This window comes from Physeter macrocephalus, chromosome 12 (assembly GCF_002837175.3).
Source record: "Physeter macrocephalus isolate SW-GA chromosome 12, ASM283717v5, whole genome shotgun sequence".
Lineage (NCBI taxonomy): Eukaryota > Metazoa > Chordata > Mammalia > Artiodactyla > Physeteridae > Physeter > Physeter macrocephalus.
In genome coordinates, this window is record NC_041225.1 from 50,138,393 (window position 1) to 50,161,713 (window position 23,321).

General features: G+C 38.9%; 1 protein-coding gene across 2 annotated transcripts in view; it reads left to right on the forward strand.

The window, feature by feature from the left end:
* The first annotated feature begins 5,160 nt into the window (after positions 1-5,160).
* Positions 5,161-23,321, forward strand: part of YIPF4 (Yip1 domain family member 4) — a 29,017-nt gene continuing 10,856 nt past the window's right edge. The window contains exons 1-3 of one of the 2 annotated variants that reach the window (XM_007102470.2): positions 5,161-5,484; positions 19,834-19,987; positions 21,565-21,736. In XM_007102470.2, coding sequence (XP_007102532.1) covers positions 5,406-5,484; positions 19,834-19,987; positions 21,565-21,736 — 405 coding nt within the window. In that variant the 5' untranslated portion in view covers positions 5,161-5,405. Of the gene's footprint in view, positions 5,485-19,829; positions 19,988-21,564; positions 21,737-23,321 lie in introns of those variants that run through there. The other variant, XM_028496942.2, reaches the window with a different exon arrangement.

A 23,321-nucleotide genomic window follows, 5' to 3' on the forward strand; every position in this document is an offset into this window, starting at 1 on the left:
GCCTGCGCGTCCGGAGCCTGTGCTCCGCAACGGGAGAGGCCACAACAGTGAGAGGCCCACGTACCGCCAAAAAAAAAAAAAAAAAAAAAGGGGGGGAAGTGTAGAAATGTGGTTGTAGTCTCCACCCAAATATATCAAGTCTTAATCCCTGGAATCTGTAAATGTTGTATCTTTATAGATGTGATTAAACTAAGGGTCTTGAGATGGGGAGATAATCCTGGATTATCTGAGTAAGCACTAAATGCAGTCAAAAGCGTCCACATAAAACAGAGGCAGAAGGAGATTTGAAAGAGATAGAAAAGGAGAAGACAGTGTGACCATGGAGGCAGAGATTGGAGTGGCTGTGAGTCAAGGAATGGGGGCAGCCACCTGAAGCTAGAAGAGGCAAAGGATGGATTCTCCTCTTGAGCCTCCAGAGGGAGCATGGTCCTGCTTACAACGTGATTTCAGCCCAGTGATGCTGATTTTGGACATCTGGCCTCCAGAGTGTGAGAGATTAAATTTCTGTTGTTTTAAGCCATCCAGTGTATGGTATTTTGTTACAGCAGCCACAGTAGACTATCATGGTAAAGGGAGCAAAATTATATCCACATTCATTCATGCACATCCTCCATGTGGCCCCATCACTTTCCTTTGCAAATGGATTTGCAGTCAGGTGTTTTCAATGAATTTAGAATGGTTAACATACTAGAAATCTTGGCATCTTGAAGAAGTTCCAAGAGCTATGTCCCTTGCCTTTTGCTTTTCCTCCTAGTCTCTTCCCACCCTTTACTCTCCTGGGAGTGTGGCAAAGTGGAAACGCCTAGGGCTCTGGAGCCAAAAGACCTGAGTTCAAGTGTGGGTTTCATCTTGTTTCTAAAACAAGTCATTTAAGCTTCTTAGCAGTAAAATGGTGGCTTAAGCTTCTTAGCAGTAAAACAATCCCCAGCTTGTTCCAGGATTGTTTGACATCATCTGAGCTACTGTATCTGAAAGTACCACCTGAGTGCTATTTGGTGACTAAACATTTATAGATACTCATGCTTTTCACTCTCAATTTAATGGGGAGGGAGGAGGAAAGTCACAATACTTTTCTCCCTGGGGACCTGTAACTCCTAACTCTAATAATCGTTCTAGAATTTTGCTAGTCTTCTGCCCAAAGAGTCAGTGGCAGGGGAAGCTATTGGGCCAATTCATTTTTGGCAACTTCCTAGTATGCCTTAATAAAGGAGGGTCAAACCTTCTTGAGTAACTAACTCCTTTACGAAGTAGGTGTATATCATGTCTATTATTCTCAGCTTTATCTATATATATATATAAAATATATATTTTTAAAAATCTATAATTCCCCATCCTCACTCCTTACAATTGGCCTGTCTAATAATTCAGATACACTAATATATGAGAGGCTTTAGTAAGAGAAACTAAATTTGGGAGGACAGATTGTTGATTTTCAAGGTGACTGAAATCCTGTGCTAAAATTCACATTTGAAATAGCTGGAGATATTTGTCAAGAAGAAAAATAACTTTAAGGAGTTTCGATAGCTGTGTTCAGATGTCTGCAGGGGCGTGGCACAGGCAAGAAGGAGCAGGTTTCAGATGCTTATGACAAATAAATGTTATTTACAAGGAATCAGTATTTCATTCAAAATGCCAAAGACTCCCAAAGATAAAATGCACGGTTTTAGGGTAACTGGTCATGGTTTTTGCTCTCCTTTAATTTTAAAACACCCTTCCAATAATTGGGGAGTTTCCCAAATTATGAAACCCACATTCCCAAAGCAGAAGCCAAAAACCCTTTTTCACAGCATCCCTTGAAGTTAGTGCGTACTTACCCCCAGGGTTCTGCCAATTGGAAGCCAATATGAGACTGCACCTGGAGCCAACGTGGTGCCAACGTGAAAGCCAACCTGGTGAAAGAGCGAAGAGATATCCAGCTGTGGAAGCAGTAGCACAGTTGCTCCAGCTCTGGTGTCCTTCAGAGCCTGTGTCCAATGGCAGAGACAGTAGGGTTGCCAAGTGAGCAATCCAGCCCTGAAATCACCTGTTCTTGCTTGCACAACCTCCCAGTCCTGGTTCTCTGGACCCTCCTGAAGACTCTGTGAGTTATCTGACATCCTCGATAAAGTTCTTTTCTGCTTAAACCCACTGAAATGGGTTCTGTTGTACCTTTTCACATTGCGTATTATCTTAGCGGCTAATTGTCATGAATTCTTTAGGAGGTTAGTATTTGCTTTACGTGGGAAGTTGAATTAGTTCTGATCTCTATCAAATTTAAGATTCTCTGAATAAGAGTGGTAAGGGGATGGCAAGTAGGAATCTGGGTAAGTAAATTTGATTAGTGGCCTATAAAAAATTTGTGATTACTTCTCCGTCATAGGTGATTTAAAAATTTAAGCAAGAGTATACAGAAGACAGTTAGGCCAAGGCTTAACTAATATTCCACCATTAGTCATATAATAATTCCTTTAGGTAAAGCACAAACCAATCAGTCCATTTTTACAATGGAAATATTTTGAAATGAGTCTATAATGATTCTACTGCCTTTGATTTAGTGTATGAATTTCACAGTTATAAACTCAGGTGTGAAAAGATGCAAACTTTATTTCTCTATAAATCAAGCTGCTGTCTGATACAACCTCCATTGAAGTTGATGGGAGAATGCTAATCTACTCATTTTGAGGTCAGTTTCTCCAGTTCAATGAGCCCTCAGTCTATCCAGATCTATAGTTTAGTCATATTCCAACTTAAAACTCCTGTTGACTTTTTTTTTCCCTCTCTCCTTCCTGGGATGTAGTCTAAGTTCTGCCTCTAATAGCAATAATGGGGATCAGAATCCTCTCCTCAGCTCAGCTCCTATGATGGAACTTGTCGCTGGTATACTCATCCTGAGTGTTACACTTGGCTCGGGTGGTGTGTAATTTCTGTTTCCTAATGTGGATGCCATCTGGTTGCCTGCTGCCAGGAGACTGCTAAGATATGGTTCCTTGCTCCAAGTCAGCAGTTTACATCTCAGCCTTTGAATGCATGTTTTCCACCCCTGCCTTACACACTGGCTCTCTCTCTGCTTCTCCCATCTCCTCACAGAAGATTGGGAATTTCAGACTTCCTGAATGCTACAGGAAAGCCTCCGGAAGCTAGGGAGTAGGGTCATCCCCCTCCCAACCACGGATGCTCTAGATATCTGGGTCAATGGACTCAGGACTATTGACTGAGAAAGGTCTTGAGAGAAAAAATGATCAGGGCTTGCTGGTTAGTATCTAAAATAATTCATCCACCACATTTTATTGAGGATGGTCCTGGATTAAGCTATTTATGTTTGAAAAGTGAACATACCATTTTCTAGTTTTTAAAAAGCTGATTCTGCAAAAGCATTTTTGTATGTAATTAATGAGATAATTACTTCGTGGCTCAATGAAGAAAATACAGCAAGCGCTGAATGGGATATATTTCTATACCATTTGAAACTAATTAAACTGCATTTATCTTTATAAAATATTTTTTAATTAAAAAAGTAATACAGGGCTTCCCTGGTGGCGCAGTGGTTGAGAGTCCGCCTGCCGATGCAGGGGACACGGGTTCATGCCCCGGTCCGGGAAAATCCCACATGCCGCGGAGCGGCTAGGCCCGTGAGCCATGGCCGCTGAGCCTGTGTGTCCGGAGTCTGTGCTCCGCAACGGAAGAGGCCACACAGGGAGAGGCCTGCGTACCGCAAAAAAAAAAAAAAAAAAAAAAAAAAAAAAAAAAAAGTAATACATACTAATTTCAGAAAATTTGGAGAACATAGAAAAGCTTAATATAGAAAAGCACAGAAGCCACCCACGATAATAATCACTTGTGACACTTTGAGATGTTATCCTGTTTTGAGGAAGCATTTGTGCTGGAGAGATTTTTCTACAGCACGGGAGAATTTGTTTTCCTCCTTTTCTCTGTACTTTACCAGACTCTTTGTAACTGAAATCTTTCTCTGCTACTTTTGTTAGATTTTGTATACCAGTAATTTTCCAGTGACCAGACTTAACTGCTAGATATGGAAAAATGTTATACTTAACTATAGAAATTTCATTCTAGAGAAGGACCTAGTGTGTTTCCTGAGAAATCGAGTTTTGTAATGCATCAGTTAATATAGCTTGCTTTCCCTTTTTCTGTTTTGCTTTCCTCGTTTTGGTTTTTGAATGGCGTTGTTTAAAAAAAATAGTACTGTAGTTTTGGTTATAGTAAAATGCAAAATACAATTTTTATCATAGAGAACATAGCCGATACATTTAAATGTAATATGGAAATTTGGAGGCTCAAGAGGAGAATCCATCCTTTGCCTCTTCTAGCTTCAGGTGGCTGCAGGGGACACGGGTTCGAGCCCTGGTCCAGGAAGATGCCACATGCCGCGGAGAAATGAAGCCCGTGAGCCACAACTACTGAGCCCATGTGCCGCAACTACTGAGCCTGCGTGCCTAGAGCCCGTGCTCCGCAACAAGAGAAGCCACCCAATGAGAAGAAGTCCCCGCACCACAACGAAGAGCAGTCCCGGCTCGCCGCAACTAGAGAAAGCCCGCACTCAGCAACGAAGACCAAACACAGCCAAAAATAAATAAATAAATAAGTTTATAAAAAGAAAGAAAGAAAGAAAAGAGCATTGGACTAGAATTCTGAAGATTTAGGTACTTCTGTTCCTTCTTTACCTTTTCTGGCCTCAATTACCTCCCTCAGAAAGGAATGTGGCTAGACTACAGCACTAGTCTTTGGGTGGCAATTTACAGTTTATCTTCTTTTTTATTAGTATCCAATCCAGCCCCCTTCATTTCACAGGTGAGGAAACTGAGTCTCAGAGACGATATATAATTTAAGTCAAGATACTATACAATTAATTAATGACTAAGGTAAACGGAATCCTGGGATCTTGGACCGGTGAGGACCAATGCTGACCTCTAAAAACATTCCCGGTTCTAAAATTTTTTAACCCGCCCAGTTAACAAAAGCAGAGGAAATAAAGAAAAGCCAGAAGAGAATAGACTTAAGGGAAACAAAAAAAGTGGGAAACTCGAGCTTTCCACGAATTACAAGTGAACTTCCTGTGCTAGGTAAACTTCCGGAATCAACAACAGGGAGAGCCAATCAGAACCTTTCTCCGGGAGCCAATGGGAGAGCACATTACAAAGAGCCAATCGCAGCGACGCTGTCACTGTTATGGTCCTGTCAGGGCGCCGGCGTTGTGGTTTCTGGGCGGCAGCCACCCAGGGCTTTGCTGGGGGACCCTCAGGGGCAGCCCGCCGGCCAGCTGCGCTCGTCTCCGACCTCGTTACCAGCCTACATATCTCGGCTTGCGGGTCGCGCCGTTGGGCGCGCGTGCGGGTCGGCGCCGCGGCCGCCTTAGGGCCTGGGCCCAGCCACAGCCTCCTCCTCCGCCGCGGGCTCGGAGGGGCCGCAAGATGCAGCCGCCGGGCCCTCCCCCGGCGTATTCCCCCACTAACGGGGACTTCACCTTTGTCTCCTCAGCAGACGCGGAAGGTGAGACTGAGCCCCGGGAGGGTACGTCGCCCTGGGGGACGCCGGGCGGACGCGGCAGTGTCTTTCTGGGGCCGAGGCGGTTGTGGCCCGGTGGGGACAGGCAGGAAGCTGACCCATGGGGGACTCGAGCCCTCTGCTCCCGCCGGGCCTTCCGAGAGGTCCGAGTGGCCGAGGGTGGGGTGTGGGGAACTTCCCAAGTGACTCGGTCAGCTTCTGGCTTTCGCTACACCGTCTGGTGACAGGTTTTTCTGGCGGACTAACCCACCTCGAGGGCACCCACGGGACCCCAAGATTTTACTTCTGAAGTGACTTGGCGTTGCTCAGAAAGGGATGGTTAGATTGGCCGGGCTAGGTGTCAAAGAATGAGAACGAGGAACGAGAGCTTGTTGCTTTGTTATTTATCAGCACATAATTTTTTGCTGAGGTTAAATTAGGCGCTGCAAATACTAACTTCCCTCGAGGAGTTTGTGGTTTTTATGGAACCTGGTATCTTGCCAACGTTCCAGTTTTCCTCCTATTTTATGGTGTTTGACCTCAATATTCAGAGAAGTAGATCCAGATATATTTGGGAACACCCAGCTGGATTACAAGAAGTTTCAGTTGCTTTCCAGATTTCTTTATGTACTGTTTTGAGGAAGCATTTGTGCTGGAGAGATTTTTCTACAGAACGGGAGAATTTGTTTTCTTCCTTTTCTATGTACTTTACCAGACTCTTTGTAACTGAAATCTTTCTCTGCTACTTTTGTTAGATTTTGTATACCAGTAATTTTCCAGTGACCAGACTTAACTGCTGGATATGGAAAAATAAGTTATACTTAACTATAGAAATTTCATTCTAAAGAAGGACCTAGTGTGTTTCCTGAGAAATCGAGTTTTGTAATGCATCAGTTACTATAGCTTGCTTTCCCTTTTTCTGTTTTGCTTTCCTCATTTTGGTTTTTGAATGGCGTTATTTTAAAAAAAATAGTACTGTAGTTTTGGTTATAGTAAAATGCAAAATACAATTTTTATCATAGAGAACATAGCTGATACATTTAAATGTAATATGGAAATTTGGTGAAATATAGCAACCCAAAATATTTTAGTTTGTTTCATCTACATTTGGTAGCCTAGTGCTTGGGGAGGAATAACCAACCATAGTTTTCCAGACTTTAAGAAAAAATTGTCTGTATACACAAAAATTTGTGTAGCACAACCTGATGTTTGTTCAGACTTATATATCTGTGTTTATAGTTCTAATATCCCCGCTTCCTCCAGGAATTATCTTTCTTAAATATGCCTAAGAAATCTGACAATAATATAACAAGCTAATCCATTGACTCCATATACTAAATCAAGAAACCTGGAATAAGTAAAATCCATAAGATTTATTCAAACTTCTCCGTATAGCCTCCAAGAATGTATAGACTCCCTGTATATCCAGGGATATACAGACAAGGATAGATATTTGTATAATAATACCCTCAAGTTTATAACATTATACAGTTTAATTTACAGTATTTTAAGCAAACGGCTTGTTTGGTCTTTCTAAGAATCCTGCTGAGCTTTATTATTCCTGTGTTTTATAGTGAACCTGAGGCTTAGAGAAGTTCAGTAACCTCCACATGAAGGATCTGGAATTAAGAGCTAGTGTTCTGTCTCCTAAGATTTCTTTATACTAAACCATGATGCGTCTTACATATATCTTTGTAAACTGAATAGTGTATCTGAAGTATAGAGTCCTGGATTTGCATCCTGTCTTTACCAAATACTATCTATGTGATGTTGGGCAAGTTACTTAATCTCTCTTACCCTCAGTTTTCATATACATAAAATGAGAATAATAATACCCAAGTGCTCAAACATTTTACAAATGCAAAGCGCTTAGTACACCTGGAAGAGTTAAGTGCTCAGTATTTGTTAGCAGTGTTGCTGCTGCTTTGGGTTTCAGTATTAATTGGTGCCACGGTTATTTTTTACTGTTCTCTAACATAAACATTTGACTCTGCAACACGAAGTTTCTTCTCTGGTTCCTAAGCGTGTCATGTAAATTCTTGCTTTTTCCCTCTTACGGTGTTTATCTAACCATGGATGTTTTCAGCTTGTAGAGGTTTTATTGTATACCTTGCTTCTAGATTCTGTCCAAGTCTCTTTCTCAGTGATACTTATCGTTACTAATTTGTACATGTCCTTTGTTCTAAAATGGGCCTTGGTGTTTGTCTCCATACCTATGTGTATGCAGGCCTCATGCTTAGAATGCTTTTCTCCTTCTTACCCCAAGATGAAACTTAAGGCTGAATTCAAATACTCCTTTCTTGCTGAAACTTTGCTTAACTGTTCCTCAGAAACAGAAAGGTCCCTAATCTTTTCTATATCCCAGCACTTAGCACAGAACCCAGACTATTAACATCACAAAGTAATTGTTGAAGGAATAAATGATTTCTGCTTTCTTTTATCTCCTATGACAATAGGAGACTCTAAAACGTAGCACATTTTGGATGGTATAACTAAAAAATTACTGGTTTAGAGCCAGAAGACTTCAGTTAAAGTTCTGACTCTTACAGAAGCTATGTGATATTGACCAAATTACATAGCTTCTATAAACTCACATTTTCATCCATAAAATGAAAATCACACTTATAAGAATATTGTGAAAATTACTTAAGGTAATGTGTATAAAAGCAAGGTCCATAAGTACAAGTTAAAAGAACGTAGACTAAAAAAAAATAAATAAATTTTTTAAAAAAAGAACGTAGACTATGTGAATAAGCTAGTAAATGAATAAATAAATGAATAATGAAATCCAGACTTAATATTCAGTTCTGTGGTGTAAAACTGCATCCAAAAGCAGTAATTAAATGCATGTGTATAAATGCAAGAATGTACCACTGCAATGAGAAGCCCGCGCACCACAACGAAGAGTAGTCCCTACTCACCACAGCTAGAGAAAGCCCGCACATAGCAATGAAGACCAGACGCAGCCAAAAAAAAAAAATGTAATGATACCGTTAAGTATAATATAGAAGTCTTTAAGGCAGTCCTTTGACTTTATTTTGTATCACACAAATAAGTAATTCTTTGCCTGCTTTATTTCCACAGACCAGCAATATTGGCATTACTGGGCTCTAGTAATGCAGAATCTGCCTTAATCATAATTTACATTTTGACAAGATCATCCTTAAGTGATTCATAAGCACATTAAAGCTTGAGAGGCACTGATTTAGAATATTATGAAAGATCAACAAAAAGAGGAGGAAATTTTTTATAGGTAAAAGATCAGGGACAGTTTAATATTGGTCATATTTTGCCAAATTTTGAAAGATAGGTAATGTTTTGTATATGTAGGATGGAGTATGTCCATTTGCAAGGGACTGTATATGAGGAAGTCCCTAACCAAGAAATGACTTAATAAGAATGGGATTTTAAAAAATTCATCATACGTAATAAATGCTATAAAAAGGAGGTTCAGGAACTTCCCTGGTGGTGCAGTGGTTAAGAATCCGCCTGCCAGTGCAGGGGACATGGGTTTGAGCCCTGGTCCGGGAAGATCCCACATGCTGTGGAGCAACTAAGCCTGTGTGCTGCAACTACTGAGCCTGCGCTCTAGAGCCCATGAGCCACAACTGCTGAGCCCACGTGCCACAACTACTGAAGCCCACGCACCTAGAGCCCGTGCTCCGCGACAAGAGAAGCCACCGCAATGAGAGGCCTGTGCACCACAAAGAAGAGTAGCGCCCGCTGGCCACAACTAGAGAAAGCCCGCGCACAGCAACGAAGACCCAACGCAGCCAAAAATAAATACATAAATTAATTAATTTTTTTAAAAGGTTCAAATGTGGAAGTGGTTAACTGCAGGAAGGGATCAAGGAAGTCTTCAGAGACAGATGAGGTACATTTTGAAGGAAAAGGAAGAGTTCTTCAGGTTGAAAAGAGGGAAGAGCATTCACTTAAAAATTATGCATATGCAATAATTGGTCGAGGCAGTCCCTGTATTTTATACTTCTCAATCTTCACAGACCTAAAACAATGCTGATTTAGACCATGATCCCCTTGGGTTAGAAGCTGTGTTTTACTGTCTACCAGTATCATACCCACTGCCTAGCACAGAGCCTGGTATATAGCAGGTACTTAAAAAATGCTCGATGACTACATGATACTTTTTGATTAAGATAAAGGTGTTGTGCTGCTAGAACCGAAGCCAACACTAGTTCAACAGAAGTCCAACAAGTAGTTGGAAAGGGCATGAACAGAGACAACTAACCAAGAAAGATGATCTAAGCCACCCAATAGCCATTTTCCCATCCTCATATTTTTCTCCCTCTAAAGATCATTTTATCTATATCAAAACATTCATCTTTCCTCCAAATCTTAAAGGAAACCTTTCTTCCGTTCCGAGGATAAGCCTCTACTAGTGCTTTTATTCGCATATCTTCTTGCCTCTTTTGGAACCTTTCTTTGTTTTTCTCTCTAGCATTTTTTATTTCTCCTCTGTTTCTTCCATGACTATCATCACTCACAGGTCCCCTCCTAATTGACAGAATTTTTAATTAAATCTACTACTTTCCTTTTTCCTTACTTTCACAGCTAAACTATCTCTGTTATTTCCTGTTTCCTCAGCATCCAGCAGTTCCTACCGTTCTGCTGGAACTTGACTTGCTTCCTGTCATCTACAGAAGGACCTTCAGCAGTGTTTCCCAAAGGGGAAAGGTTGCATGACAAAAATTTGGTAAATAATGTGTTAAGCTAAGTTAAACCAGTTTCCTTAATGCAGAATTCCCAGAGCCTTTAATATGCCAATATTAATTCTGAAACTCCAAATGGAGGTTTTAGTATGCAGGGTTTTCCAAACTTAGTGAATATCAAAAGCTTTTTGTGGAGGGCATCTCATAGGATCCAGATTCCACAGAACATGCATAAAGAAACACTTACCTATAAAGACAAGTTTAAAAAAATTAGGGTTTTTTTGCCTGATACTTATTCTCTTAACACTTTGTCCCCAACCTATCTTCCACAACTTTTGAACTCTGTGCCTTTTATAAGCCTTGGGCTTCCATGCCTTTGTCTCTGCCCTTTCTTTTCCTTGGAATGATTTCTTTCTTTTTTTTAAAAAATTTTATTTCTTTTTTATTGAAGAATAGTTGATTTATAATGTTGTGCTAGTCTCTGCTGTACAGCAAAGTGACTCAGTTATACACATGTAGACATTCTTTTTTTAAATATTCTTTTCCATTATGGTTTATTACAGGTTATTGAATACAGTTTCCTGTGCTTGTAGGATATTGTTGTTTATCCATCCTATATATAATAGTTTACATCTGCTAATCCCAAACTCCCAGTCCTTTTCTCCCTCACCCCTCTCCCCTTTGGCAACCACAGTCTGTTCTCTGTGTCTGTGAGTCTGTTTCTGTTTTGTAGATAGGTTCATTTGTGCCATATTTTAGATTCCACATATAAGTGATATCATATGGTATTTGTCTTTCTCTTTCTGACTTACTTCACTTAGTATGATAATCTCTAGTTGCATCCATGTTGCTGCAAATGGCATGATTTCATTCTTTTTATGGCTGAGTAGTATTCCATTGTATATATGTACCTCATCTTCTTTATCCATTCATCTGTCCATGGACATTTAGGTTGTTACCATGTTTTGGCTGTTGTGAATAGTGCTGCTATGAACATAGGGGTGCATGTATCTTTTTTTTTTTAAGATTTTTTAATGTGGACTATTTTTAAAGTCTTTATTGAATTTGTTACAATATTGTTTCGGTTTTATGTTTTGTTTTTTTGGCCCCAAGGCATGTGGGATCTTAGCTCCCTGACCAGGGATCGAACCTGCACCCTGTGCATTGCAAGGCGAAGTCTTAACCACTGGACTGCCAGGGAAGTCCCAGCATGTATCTTTTTGAATTATAGTTTTGTGCGGATATATACCCAGGAGTGGGATGGCTGGATCATGTGGTAATTCTATTTTTAGTTTTCTGAGGAACCTCCATACTGTTTTCCATAGTGGCTGCACCAATTTACATACCCACCAACAGTGTAGGAGGGTTCCCTTTTCTCCACACTCTCTCCAGCATTTGTTATTTGTAGACTTTTTAATGATGGCCATTCTGACTGGTGTGAGGTGGTACCTCACTGTAGTTTTGATTTGCATTTCTCTAATAATCAGTGATGTTGAGCATCTTTTCATGTGCCTACTGGCCATCTGTATGTCTTCTTTGGAAAAGTGTCTGTTAAGGTCTTCTGCCCATTTTTCAGTTGGGTTGTTTGTTTTTTTGATAGTGAGCCTCATGAGCTGTTTGTATATTTTGGAGATTAAGGCCTTGTCAGTCGCATCATTTGCAGATATTTTCTCCCATCTTTGGAATGATTTCTTATTCCTTGTCTGCTCATCCACTTATCTCTCATGGCCAGATTCCAGTTCTACTTCCACATAGCCTTCCTGACCACCTCTTTGATAGCTTAGGTCTCTTTACTCCTATGACACTTATAATCTGTTGGCAATAGGCATTGTCGTTTACCTACAGAAGAGTGTGTTTTACAGGACTAATAGGGTTTTGTATCATATCCAGCACTCCGAAAAGAAACCCTGTACCCATTTTCAGTCACTCTCTCTTCCCTCCCTGCCTTCCAGTCCCTGGCAACCACTAATCTACTTTCTGTGTCTATCGATTTGCTTATTCTGGATATTTCATGTAAATGGGGTAATACAATATGTGACCTTTTGTGTCTGGTTTCTTTCACTCAGCATAATGCTTTCAAGGTTCATTCATGTTACAGCATGAATCAGTAACTCATTCCTTTTCTGGCTGAATAAAATTCCATTGCTTGGATATACTGTCAATTGGATTTTGAACTCCTTGAAGTATATCACTTCTTTATATCACTCTCAGGGCGTTATAGAAATAAGTAATCCTTAAATATTTATTGGTGGATTAATTAACCAATGTTGAAAGTGAGAAAGGTACTAAAGTGAAAATGACTTACTGTTTGTGATATAGTTCCTTTTGCCAAAGGCCAGAAACTTGTCTCTAGTCTCTCTCTCACTTTCTCATATTCAGTTGGTCATCAAATTATTTCAGAATAGCTCCAGAATAGCTATATAATTAATCTGTTCTTCCCTCTCTACTGACATTGCCTTAGTTCAAGTCCTTTCCATTTCTCATCTATACTTTTTGCTGACCATATTCCCTCCTCAAATCTCTCCCCACTTAAATAAGTCCTCCACAGTGCAGCTAAGATGATGTTTACACAATGCAAATCTGATTTTGTATATTTACTTTATTAAAAACCTCTAATATCTCTTCTTGATATAAGCTCTGTGGAGCTACTTGCCCTTACATTAATTAATTCATCCAACCAGCACACATTTGTTGGTTGCCTACTATGGGCCAGGCAGTGTTATAGGTACTGGAGATACGTGTTCAAAACAAAACTACAACAAACACACTTAGTCCCTCCCATCAGCGAACTTACAGACATTATCCAAATAATCATACAAATACATTATTATAAACAGTGTTAAATGTTATGAAGGAAAAGTCCAGGGGACTATGAAAGGAACCTAATCTAGTCAGGGAGATCATGGAAAATTTCCTGAACTAGGTATATCTAGGGGACTTCCCTGGTGGTGCAGTGGTTGAGAGTCCGCCTGCCAATGCAGGGGGCATGGGTTCGAGCCCTGGTCCAGGAAGATCCCACATGCCGCAGAGCAGCTAAGCCCGTGCACCAGAACTACTGAGCCCGCATGCCACAACTACTGAAGCCTGCTTGCCTAGAGCCCGTGCTCAGCAACAAGAGAAGCCACCGCAGTGAGAAGCCCTTGCACCACAAGGAAGAGTAGCCCCCGCTCGCCGCAACTAGAGAAAGCCCGCACACAGCAACGAAGACCCAGAGCAGCCAAAAATAATAAATAAAATAAATAAATTTATATATTTAAAAAATATATCTAGGAACTGAAGAATGGGTGGCATTTAATTATCTGAAGTTAGGGGAGACAGCCAGGTACAAAGTCCCTGAGATACAAGGGATCCTGGTTCATTCAAAGAACTGAGAGGCTTAATATGGCTAGAGCATAGGGTCATGGTGGGTAGGGAGGCAGAAAATTTTTCTGGAGAAGTAGATAGAACATGTAGAGATTGTTAGATTTGAGCTGAAAAAGTAGTGGGAGGCCACTGAAGGATTTTAAACTGGAGAGTGAAAGATTTGCATTTAAAAAATATTCTTCTGGCTATAGGTGAGAATGGATTGGAAAGAGAATGACTAGGGAGAGGAGTTAGTAGACCATTATAGTCATACAGACAGGAGATGTTAGTTTGCACTAGCATGGTGCAGGTGGTAGAAATGGAGAAAAGTGGGCAGGTTCAAAAAATATTTAGGGGTAAAAGCGATAGAATTTAGTGGTGGTTGAATGGTGTGGGAGCATGTGAATGAAGGAAACTGTCAAGGATGATTAAACTTCTGGTTTACAGTGCTGGATGGGATTAGTGGTACTATTCAGTGAAATAAGAAACTGGAGGAAGACCTTAAATATCAGGAAATCAGTTTTGGAATATTGAGTTTTAGATGCTTTTGAAATAACTACAATGTTAAGCTGACACTTGATTGTATAAGTCTACAGAAGAGGACTGGGCTCAATATACTGCTTTTTGAGCTCAGCCTTCCTCAGTGTTTTTACCTCTTTTTATGGTCTGAATGTTTGTGTCCCCCAAAATTCATATGTTGAAATCCTAATGTCCAGTGGGGAGGTGGAGCCTTTGGGAGGTACTTAGGTCATGAGGATGGAGCCCTCATAAATGGGATTAGTGCTCTTATAAAAAAGATTTCACAGATCTCCCTACCCATTTCTGCCATGTGAGGGCACAAGGAGAAGTCAGCTAGCCAGAAGAGAGCCCTTACCTGACCATGCTGACACCCTGACTTTAGACTTCCAACCTCCAGAACTGTGAGAAACAAATTTCTATTGTTTGTAAGCCATCCAGTCTATGGTATTTTGTTATATAGCAGCCTAAACAGACTAAGACACTCCTATATAAAAATTATAGTATATACAACTCATAATACTTTATTGTGATCAGTAATTTGTAGGCATAATAATGCAATAATTTTTGTATTAATAGGCTTTTTTGAGTAAACAATAATTTTCTGTTACTCTGTTAAGGTGTCCATTTAGCCTACTTTGTGTGACAGTCCCCCTCCCCAGGAAAGATGTCACTTCTAATATAATTTAGTAGTGTTGATAGAGGAATCTTTAGTTTTTCCTCTTTAAAAGTTTCCTACTTGATTTAAAAAAAATTATATCCAGATAGATATTATCACAAGTATCTTCTATAGAATGTGCTCAAGAAGTACAATATATGATATATAATGGGTGCAAGAATAGCTTTTCTTCCCTGTTTGAAAATTGGAAATGACTTTTTAGTCATCCTTTCTTGGGAAGAAAACAGGTAGTTAAGCAAGATTTATCTTTTAAAAAAATTAATCTATTTCTTTTCATAAATTTTAAACTTGTAAGGCATTACACAAATCTATAAATGTGGTAAAATTGCATAGAACTATACACACATACACACAAATAAGTGCACTTAAAACTGGTAAAATCTGAATAAGGTCTATCAACTGTATCAGTGTCAGTGTCCTGGTTTTGACAGTACATATGATGGTATGGTACCATTGGGGGAAACAGGGTGAAGGGTGCATATAACCTCTCTGCAACTTCCTGTGAATCTATAATTATTTCAAAATAAAACTTAAAAGACTCATAAGGCAAATAAAAGAAATTTCTGTTAGATAACTGATTTATGCCAAAATGGGATTTGATTTTTCTAAAGGTAGGCTCAGGAGATGTAATTGAGTTTAATTAATATTATGTGCAATATGAAAATTAACTGGCAATATTGAATAGTAAAGCTACTGAAATCGTAAACCAAAATGATATGAATAAAAATATAACCTAGGGGCTTCCCTGGGGGGCGCGGTGGTTAAGAATCTGCCTGCCAATGCCTGGGACACAGATTCGAGCCCTGATCTGGGTAGATCCCACATGCTGCGGAGCAGCTAAGCCCGTGAGCCACAACTGCTGAGCCCGTGTGCCTAGAGCCCATGCTCTGCAACAAGAGAAGCCACCGCAGTGAGAAGCCTGTGCGCCGCAACTAGAGAAGGCACTTCCGCGCGCAGCAATGAAGACGCAGCACAGCCAAAAATAAATAAAAAATTAAAAAGTATATATATATATATATATAAAATCTAGGACACAATTTTATACAAGGCTTTAAAATTTTTTCTCATGGAGTAACAATCAACTCCAATATACGTCTAGGAATTATAAAATCATTATATACTTGCTTTGGTTTCTTGAGCTCTTTCATTGGCCTATATACGCATCAAAATGTTTTTATAACTAAAATGGAACAGTGGAATTTGTCCCTTTAGTATGAAACGTGTTTGTTTTATTTTGCTGCACAAATAGTCAATTCTGGTTTAGATTTAAGCACACATGGATTTCATTTCATTTTCATTCAAATAAAATGGAATTATTTTTGTCTTGCTCTTGGTTGCTTGTTAAGTAAGAAAACGCTCATTCATGTATATAAGAAGTTGGCAAGTACCAACAAAAATGTTCATGTTCATTGCAGATTACTCTTCTTTCATAGAAATCTAGAACTTTTCCCTTTGCGGAGCACAGGCTCCGGACGCGCAGGCTCAGCGGCCATGGCTCATGGGCCCAGCCGCTCCGCGGCATGTGGGATCTTCCTGGACCGGGGCATGAACCTGTGTCCCCTGCATCGGCAGGCGGACTCTCAACCACTGCGCCACCAGGGGAGCCCTAGAAATCTAGAACTTTTGTAGGGGCAGATCAGTAAATCTCACCCTGAGTATACTATCATACTACACTGACTGAATTCTTCAAAGTGAAGTTCTCAGGCTGCCTGAGGAGAAGATTCAGAGAAAAGATCCCTCACCCAGTAATACACTTGAGTTGAAAGGGAGGGAAAATTACTGTTAAGTTTTGTTCTGCAGTTTTTCCAGGTGGCTTTTAATAAAATTTGAAACTTACTGATATTCTTTCCTCACTCCGAACCCAAACAGTAGTGGAAACATTTTTAAGATTTCTTTCAAAGATTATTTCCTGCCGCGGAGCGGCTGGGCCCGTGAGCCATGGCCGCTGAGCCTGTGCGTCCGGAGCCTGCGCTCCGCAACGGGAGAGGCCACAACAGTGAGAGGCCCGCATACCGGGAAAAAAAAAAAAAAAAAAAAAAGATTATTTCCTCTTAAAACCACTTATATTTATTATTATCTTTATGTTGTTTTTTTACTTAGAAAATGACAAGAATATTATAGTGTAGTAAGAAAGGAATTTAAGATTAGTGTTTTATAACACCTGTCCTAGAGTTGACGATCAAGCTAGCTGGTTCTTACTGTTGTTTAATGTAAGACAGCTGTGCTCCTGGAGTGATTTTTTTTTTTTTTTTTTTTTTTTTTTTTTTTTTTTTTGGAATATTTCTCATTGTCTTCTGACATTATTTTTTATGTGTTAACTTGATCACGTATTAGGCTAACTACTAAGTTTTTTTACTTTTCTGTTGCTTTTTTTTTTTTTAACTCACATGTAATTGTGTCTTGGGGGAACTGGGTGATTTGTCAGACTGCTGTTTCTAGCATTCTCCTACATATGTCCATGATGTTTTCCTTCTTTGCATAGAATGGAAAACACCACAAAATTATAAGCTAAAGGTGTCTTTTTGAGGTTCTGCATCCCTGCTATGAAAAACTGCTAAACATAGACAATTCTTTCTCACAGCACTCCTTAGCACTATAATTTATATATCCTTTTTTGGTTTAGATTAAGGACTTTAAGTGCAGTCTTTTCTGGAGGCCAGGAAACAGTTGTTAAGGTCCTTTCCTGCCTTATAGTTCCAAAACCTTTAATGTCACTGCTATACTAATGACTTCCTGATCTAAGTTTTCCTCTTGTTAAATCAAGAAAGGCACTCTTTGTACCTATTGGAAGTAGAATTTTAGTTAAGTTTCAACTCTTTCATTTTCAACTTAGAGTAAGACAAAGAAGCAGAAAGTAATTTTGAGAGAATATTTTAATCACAAGATTCTATGGCAATTAGCATCTATAGGGACTATTTTTAAGCTTTAAGTAGGGAAGGACAGTGAATTCAAAAGTACTTGCATTTTATCTCTAGCTGAATAAACTAAACTATAAAAGCTTTTTAGAATCATGTAATGTTAAACCTGGAGAGAACTTTGAATAGGAAACTGGAGACCAGAAGACATTAATGATTTGCTGTATTAATTAGTAGCTTAGCTAGGACTTAGCTTCAGAACGCAAACTTTATTATAATTAATCGCAGGAGTTGTCAGAACCAGATCATTATGTGACTCATAATTGATCCACTCATTGATTGAAGTTTAAGCCAAAATTTTTTAATGGCAGTTCTCAAAAGCTAACCTAGAATTTAGGGTAATGTGCAAATTAAGCTCTTCCTTCTACTGTATAGGATCTCCAGGAAAGGAGAGTCTGTGTTGAGTGTTCTGGTTTGCTGTTGCCGAAATTGTTTTCTAAAGTATCACTCCAGTCTTGTGACTTCTAGTTAACAACATTGATGGTTGTTTACTAGTGCATGTTGTCTGGTCCAACAAGTGTGCTTTTTTATTAATTCCTGTATGACCTCAAGCAAGTCCTTTACTATTCCCAATTTTTTTTCGACCAGAAATTTTGACATATGTACTACTGTGATTATCTGTAACCTCTAAGGCACTGGTACAGACTGTGAGTGGAATTTATTTTGTAATGTGGATAACAGAGTCTCTTCACTGCTTTTTTTTTAATCTATATAAATTTATTTATTTATTTATTTTTGGCTGTGTTGGGTCTTCTCACGCGGGCTTTCTCTAGTTGCGACAAGCGGGGGCTACTCTTTGTTGTGGTGTGCAGGCTTCTTATTGCGATGCCTTCTCTTGTTGCAGAGCATGGGCTCTAGGCATGCGGGCTTCAGTAGTTGTGGCATGCAGGCTCAGTAGTTGTGGCACATGGGCTTAGTTGCTCTGCAGCATGTGGGATCTTCCTGGACCAGGGCTCGAACCCGTGTCCCCTGCATTGGCAGGCGGATTCTTAACCACTGCACCACCAGGGAAGCCCTTCACTGCTTTTTAGAATTGACCTAAAAATAACCCAACAACCTTTATTTTGCCAAAACTAAAGATAAATGATGTAATTATATAAAGAAAAAAAAGTTAGCTGAAATAGCAGGAAACTCTTACTAGTCAGATTTATCCAGAACTAAGCATTAATATATGAGGCACTTAGCATAGATATTTGGTTTTAAAAGAAATAATGTATGAATAAATATATGAAAAAGTAGGGGAAGTTATCTGCGGTTTTCCTTTAGCAAATAATTATGTCTAATGGTTTGTATATATAAATATGTAATGCCTTTAAAAAGAATTTATACATCACTTTGTTCTGAAGCACATAATGTACATAATAATGAAGAGAATCCAAAATGATATCCTGTTGGGAGTTCCTGGGGGTCCAGTGGTTAGGTCTCTGTTCTTTTGCTGCTGGGCCTCGGTTCAGTCCCTGATCAGGGAACTAAGATCCCACAAGGCTCGCAGTGCGGCCAAAACCAAACCAAACCAAACAAACAAAAAAACCAAAGTGATATCCTGTAATATATTTTGTATATATCCCATTTAAATTTTAAAGTTACAGTTATAAGTCTAGATTCTGGTACAAGGCTAGCTAGTTAGATGTGAAACCTTTCATGTGAATTCACCTCTCTCGTTTTCATTTTCTTGTTTTAAAAATAAAAAGTGGTTTTTAGATATCATTACTGAAAAAAAATTCAACTGAGTAACTTTTAAAGATTTTATTGGCTTATTCAGTGATTCTTGAATGGGCAGCATCCCATTTTGCACATAGAAAGGAGCTCTGAGGAGCTGTACAAAATGAAAGACTTTAGGCAGAAGGAAGTGGGACAAGGAAGTTATACTAGCCAAAAGTGGGTTGGTTATGGCAAGGTCACTTTCCTTTAGGAGATTGCAGGGGTCTGTCAGGCAGATTACCTCACTAGTGCCGACCAGGTGATTCCTGTAGTTTAAGATTCTGTTTCTGGGAGAGGCCAAAACTGTAATTAAGTCGTGGTTTGGTGACATGAGACTTAGCATAAGTGACTCCATTTTGGGCCTGCTGTCTTGTTTTTAGCACTGTCAACTATAAAATACAAAGACTGTATGCAGTAGCAGATGTTCATATGTAGAGATCTTCAAGTGATAATTATTTAGTTGGATATATGCTCATGTTGGTTAGGATTCACACATTTTACCTTGGTTTATAGTTTTGTCCTCTTTTCTCCTAAGATCTCAGTGGTTCAATAGCATCCCCAGAGGTCAAGTTAAACCTTGGTGGAGATTTTATCAAAGAGTCTACAGCTACTACATTTCTGAGACAAAGAGGATATGGTTGGCTTTTGGAAGTTGAAGATGATGACCCTGAAGATAACAAGCCACTCTTGTATGTAAAAATAATATGTATTTTTTGGTTTTTAGAGCTAGTCTGTGGGATGATTGTATTTTTTCATATTATTTAAGACAGGTATAGAAAATCTTAACCTTTTTGGTCAAAAGTTTTAGCTATTTTCAGTTTTACTGTTATAGTTGACCCTTGAACAACACAGGTTTGAACTGTGTAGGTCTCCTTGTACATAGATTATTTTCAATACATACATTGGAAAATTTTTTTGAGTTTGCAACAATGTGAAAAAACTCGCAGACAAACCATGTAGCCTAGAAGTATCGAAAAAATTAAGAAAAAGGTATGTCATGAATGCATAAAGTATATGTAGATGTACATGGAACATAGAAAATATATGTTAATCAACTATTTATGTGATTGGTAAGGCTTCTGGTCAACAATAGGCTATTAGTAGTTAAGTTTTGGGGGAGTCAAAATTATATGTGGATCTTTGACTGAGGGTGGCACCCATAACCCCCACGTTGTTCAAGGTCAACTGTAACTCGTAAAACTGAAATAATGAGAGAATATTTTTAACCTACTGAATGGCAAAAGTTAAAAGAATCATAATCCTATATCACACACAAATATACTCCAAACTGTTAGGACTTACCTGGGTCTATAGTTATCTGAAGTGAACATATAATGTACGTAAAAAAGCAAGGTGGTGCGTGCTGTGGAAGTTCAGTTTAAGATTTCCAAAAAGATTACCCCTCCAAACTCTCTCCCATATAGAAATTCTAGAGCTACCACTGGGAGGACTATAGGGGTACTTTCACTTTCTTCATAGTACTTGAAAATTTTTAAGTGATTATGTATCACTTGGGGAAAAAAGGTGAAGAATTTAACAATTTTGGAAAGAAGAACCTATAGCTTTGTAAAATCAAGGTATTGCCAAGTTATTCGCTGTAGTAATTATTGGTAGATCAAGTGCTAAAACATCCTGTTTCTTAATGTTAATATACCGGATTTCATCACATCTAAGATGGTATGGATTATAAGATGCAATTATTTCACGTTTATTGATAAAACAGAAAAAGTACCTAAGACAGCATAAAGCTAGGACATCAAAGGGTTATCTTATCTCCTTAGTGTAAGGATAAATGAGAAATAACCTACCATACAAAAAGAGACAGCAAGGAAGTTTTCTTGACTGTTTGGCACTGGGTGGGTGGGGTGTTGGAAGAAAAAGTGTCTGTGAGAATATAGGATTGCAGTCTGATTTATCAGTATGGTCCCAAAAAGTCTCAAGCAGAGAATTTTATTTAAAGTCCCAAATTGATAGTGCCTCCAGGAGACTGGCAAAAGGAAAGGCAGATCTTGGAAGCACTTGGCTTCACTCCAGACTGACAACAGTTGTAAGACACCAGCTATTGTGAGATGCATCCCAACTTTAGAGATGTTGAAATGATGAAAATGTTCATCATGGAACCATGAAATGTGGTACTTCAAATGCAAATGTTTTGTTGATCTGTGGTGACTATAATGTTATATTTAAACTTTTCTTAAATTCTGCTGCAACTGTCTCAGTATTCAGAAGTGTGTGCTTTTTAAGAATTTTTATTTTAAAATTATAGGGAAGAATTGGATATCGACCTAAAGGATATTTACTACAAAATTCGATGTGTTTTGATGCCAATGCCATCACTTGGTTTTAATAGACAAGTGGTGAGAGACAATCCTGACTTTTGGGGTCCTCTGGCTGTTGTTCTTTTCTTTTCCATGATATCATTATATGGACAGTTTAGGGTAAGTATATCTTACTTTTCACAAATTCTAAATAGTTTTAAGATTTTAAAATTGAAAATAGCCAAATATTAACTGTAGTACTTCATGTTTGAGAAATGCTTTAGCTTTACCCATTATTTCTCACTTGTTTATCCCTGCAAGCTGTTCTTAATTAAATAAGTGGGGAGTGCCTTGGATTAATGATTTCCAAACTCTTCTACATCATCATTCTCATAAAAAGTATTAGTATTTGTATGGCAAGTGGGTAAAATGGTTGGGACTGCTCCCAGCTGCCCATACCCTTTCTGATTTCTCCAAAGGATAGAGTTTGAAACACAATACTCATGTTCTTGTCTTTTATTCATTTTTAGTTCTGTTTTTTAAAGTAAGCTTTTTAATAAATGATGACAAGAATTCCATCAGTATTTGTTTTTTTATAATACTTTGTCCTATTCTCAGAGGCTTTATCTCTATCATCAAAATACGGCACATGCATATCATTCCCTTATCCCTAGTTTAAGGCTTTAGGGGAGTAAAAAATAACTCTTTACCACAGAGTGATTTGGAAATGAATTAGTTTCCTTTTGTACTATAACATATTTCCACAAGTTTAGTGGCTTAAAACAATGCAGATTTATTCTTTGACAGTTCCGAAAGTCAGAAACCCAAATTGAGTCTTAAAGGGCTAAAATCAAAATGTCAGCAGGGCTGGTTCTTCTGGAGGTTCCAGGACAGTCTGTTGCTTGCCTCTTCCCATGTCTAGAGGCTGCCAACATTCCTTGACTTCTGGCTGCATCACTGCAATCTGCTTCCATTTGTCACATTGCCTTCTCTACTGTAGTCAAATTTCCCTCTGCCTCCTTTTTTAAAGGACAGTTGTGATTACATTTAGTGCTCACCGGATAATCCAGAGTGTTCTCTCCATAGCAAGACCCTTAACGTTATATAACACTGGTCCTATTAATATTTACCTTGGATCAGTAGTTCATATCAAGTATTCTGTTGCAAGTATAAGGACCATTGAAGAAGTTGAATGGGGATTCTGGTCTCCTACCACCAACCCTTCATGTAGAACATCTCTATATGAATTTTATCTATTTTATATAATCTTTCATTTGAACAAAGTGTTCTAAGGCTAAAAACAGAAGATTCTTATCTCCATAGAATGTTTCTTTGCCATTACTTAATCATTCATTTATTTTTGTCAGTATGGACTCATGGATACTTATTTTATTTTCTGGACTATAATCCAGTACTATCATTTATTTTATTGCTCAGATTGTTGCAGTTTTAGCCGTTGGGAGCTCCTTCAGGTTAGCTTCTGTATCCTTTTGACATATCCCCATCTTTTTTTGAGTAATTCCTTTCTTTCTGACTCCACAGAGTGTTCTGGGCTCACCTTTTATTGTCCCTGTCCCAGCCCTGGAATCAATCATTTTTCTAGAGAGTCCTAGTGCCTTTTGGGGAATATTTAGAAACCAGGATCTGGGCAATAAGTGTGCTTATGTTGCTACTGGGTGTCATTATTTCTAGACCCCCTGCCCCAAGCAGACAGAACTTGGAAATATATGCATGTATCATTACTATGTCAAGTCTCAGGAGTTAA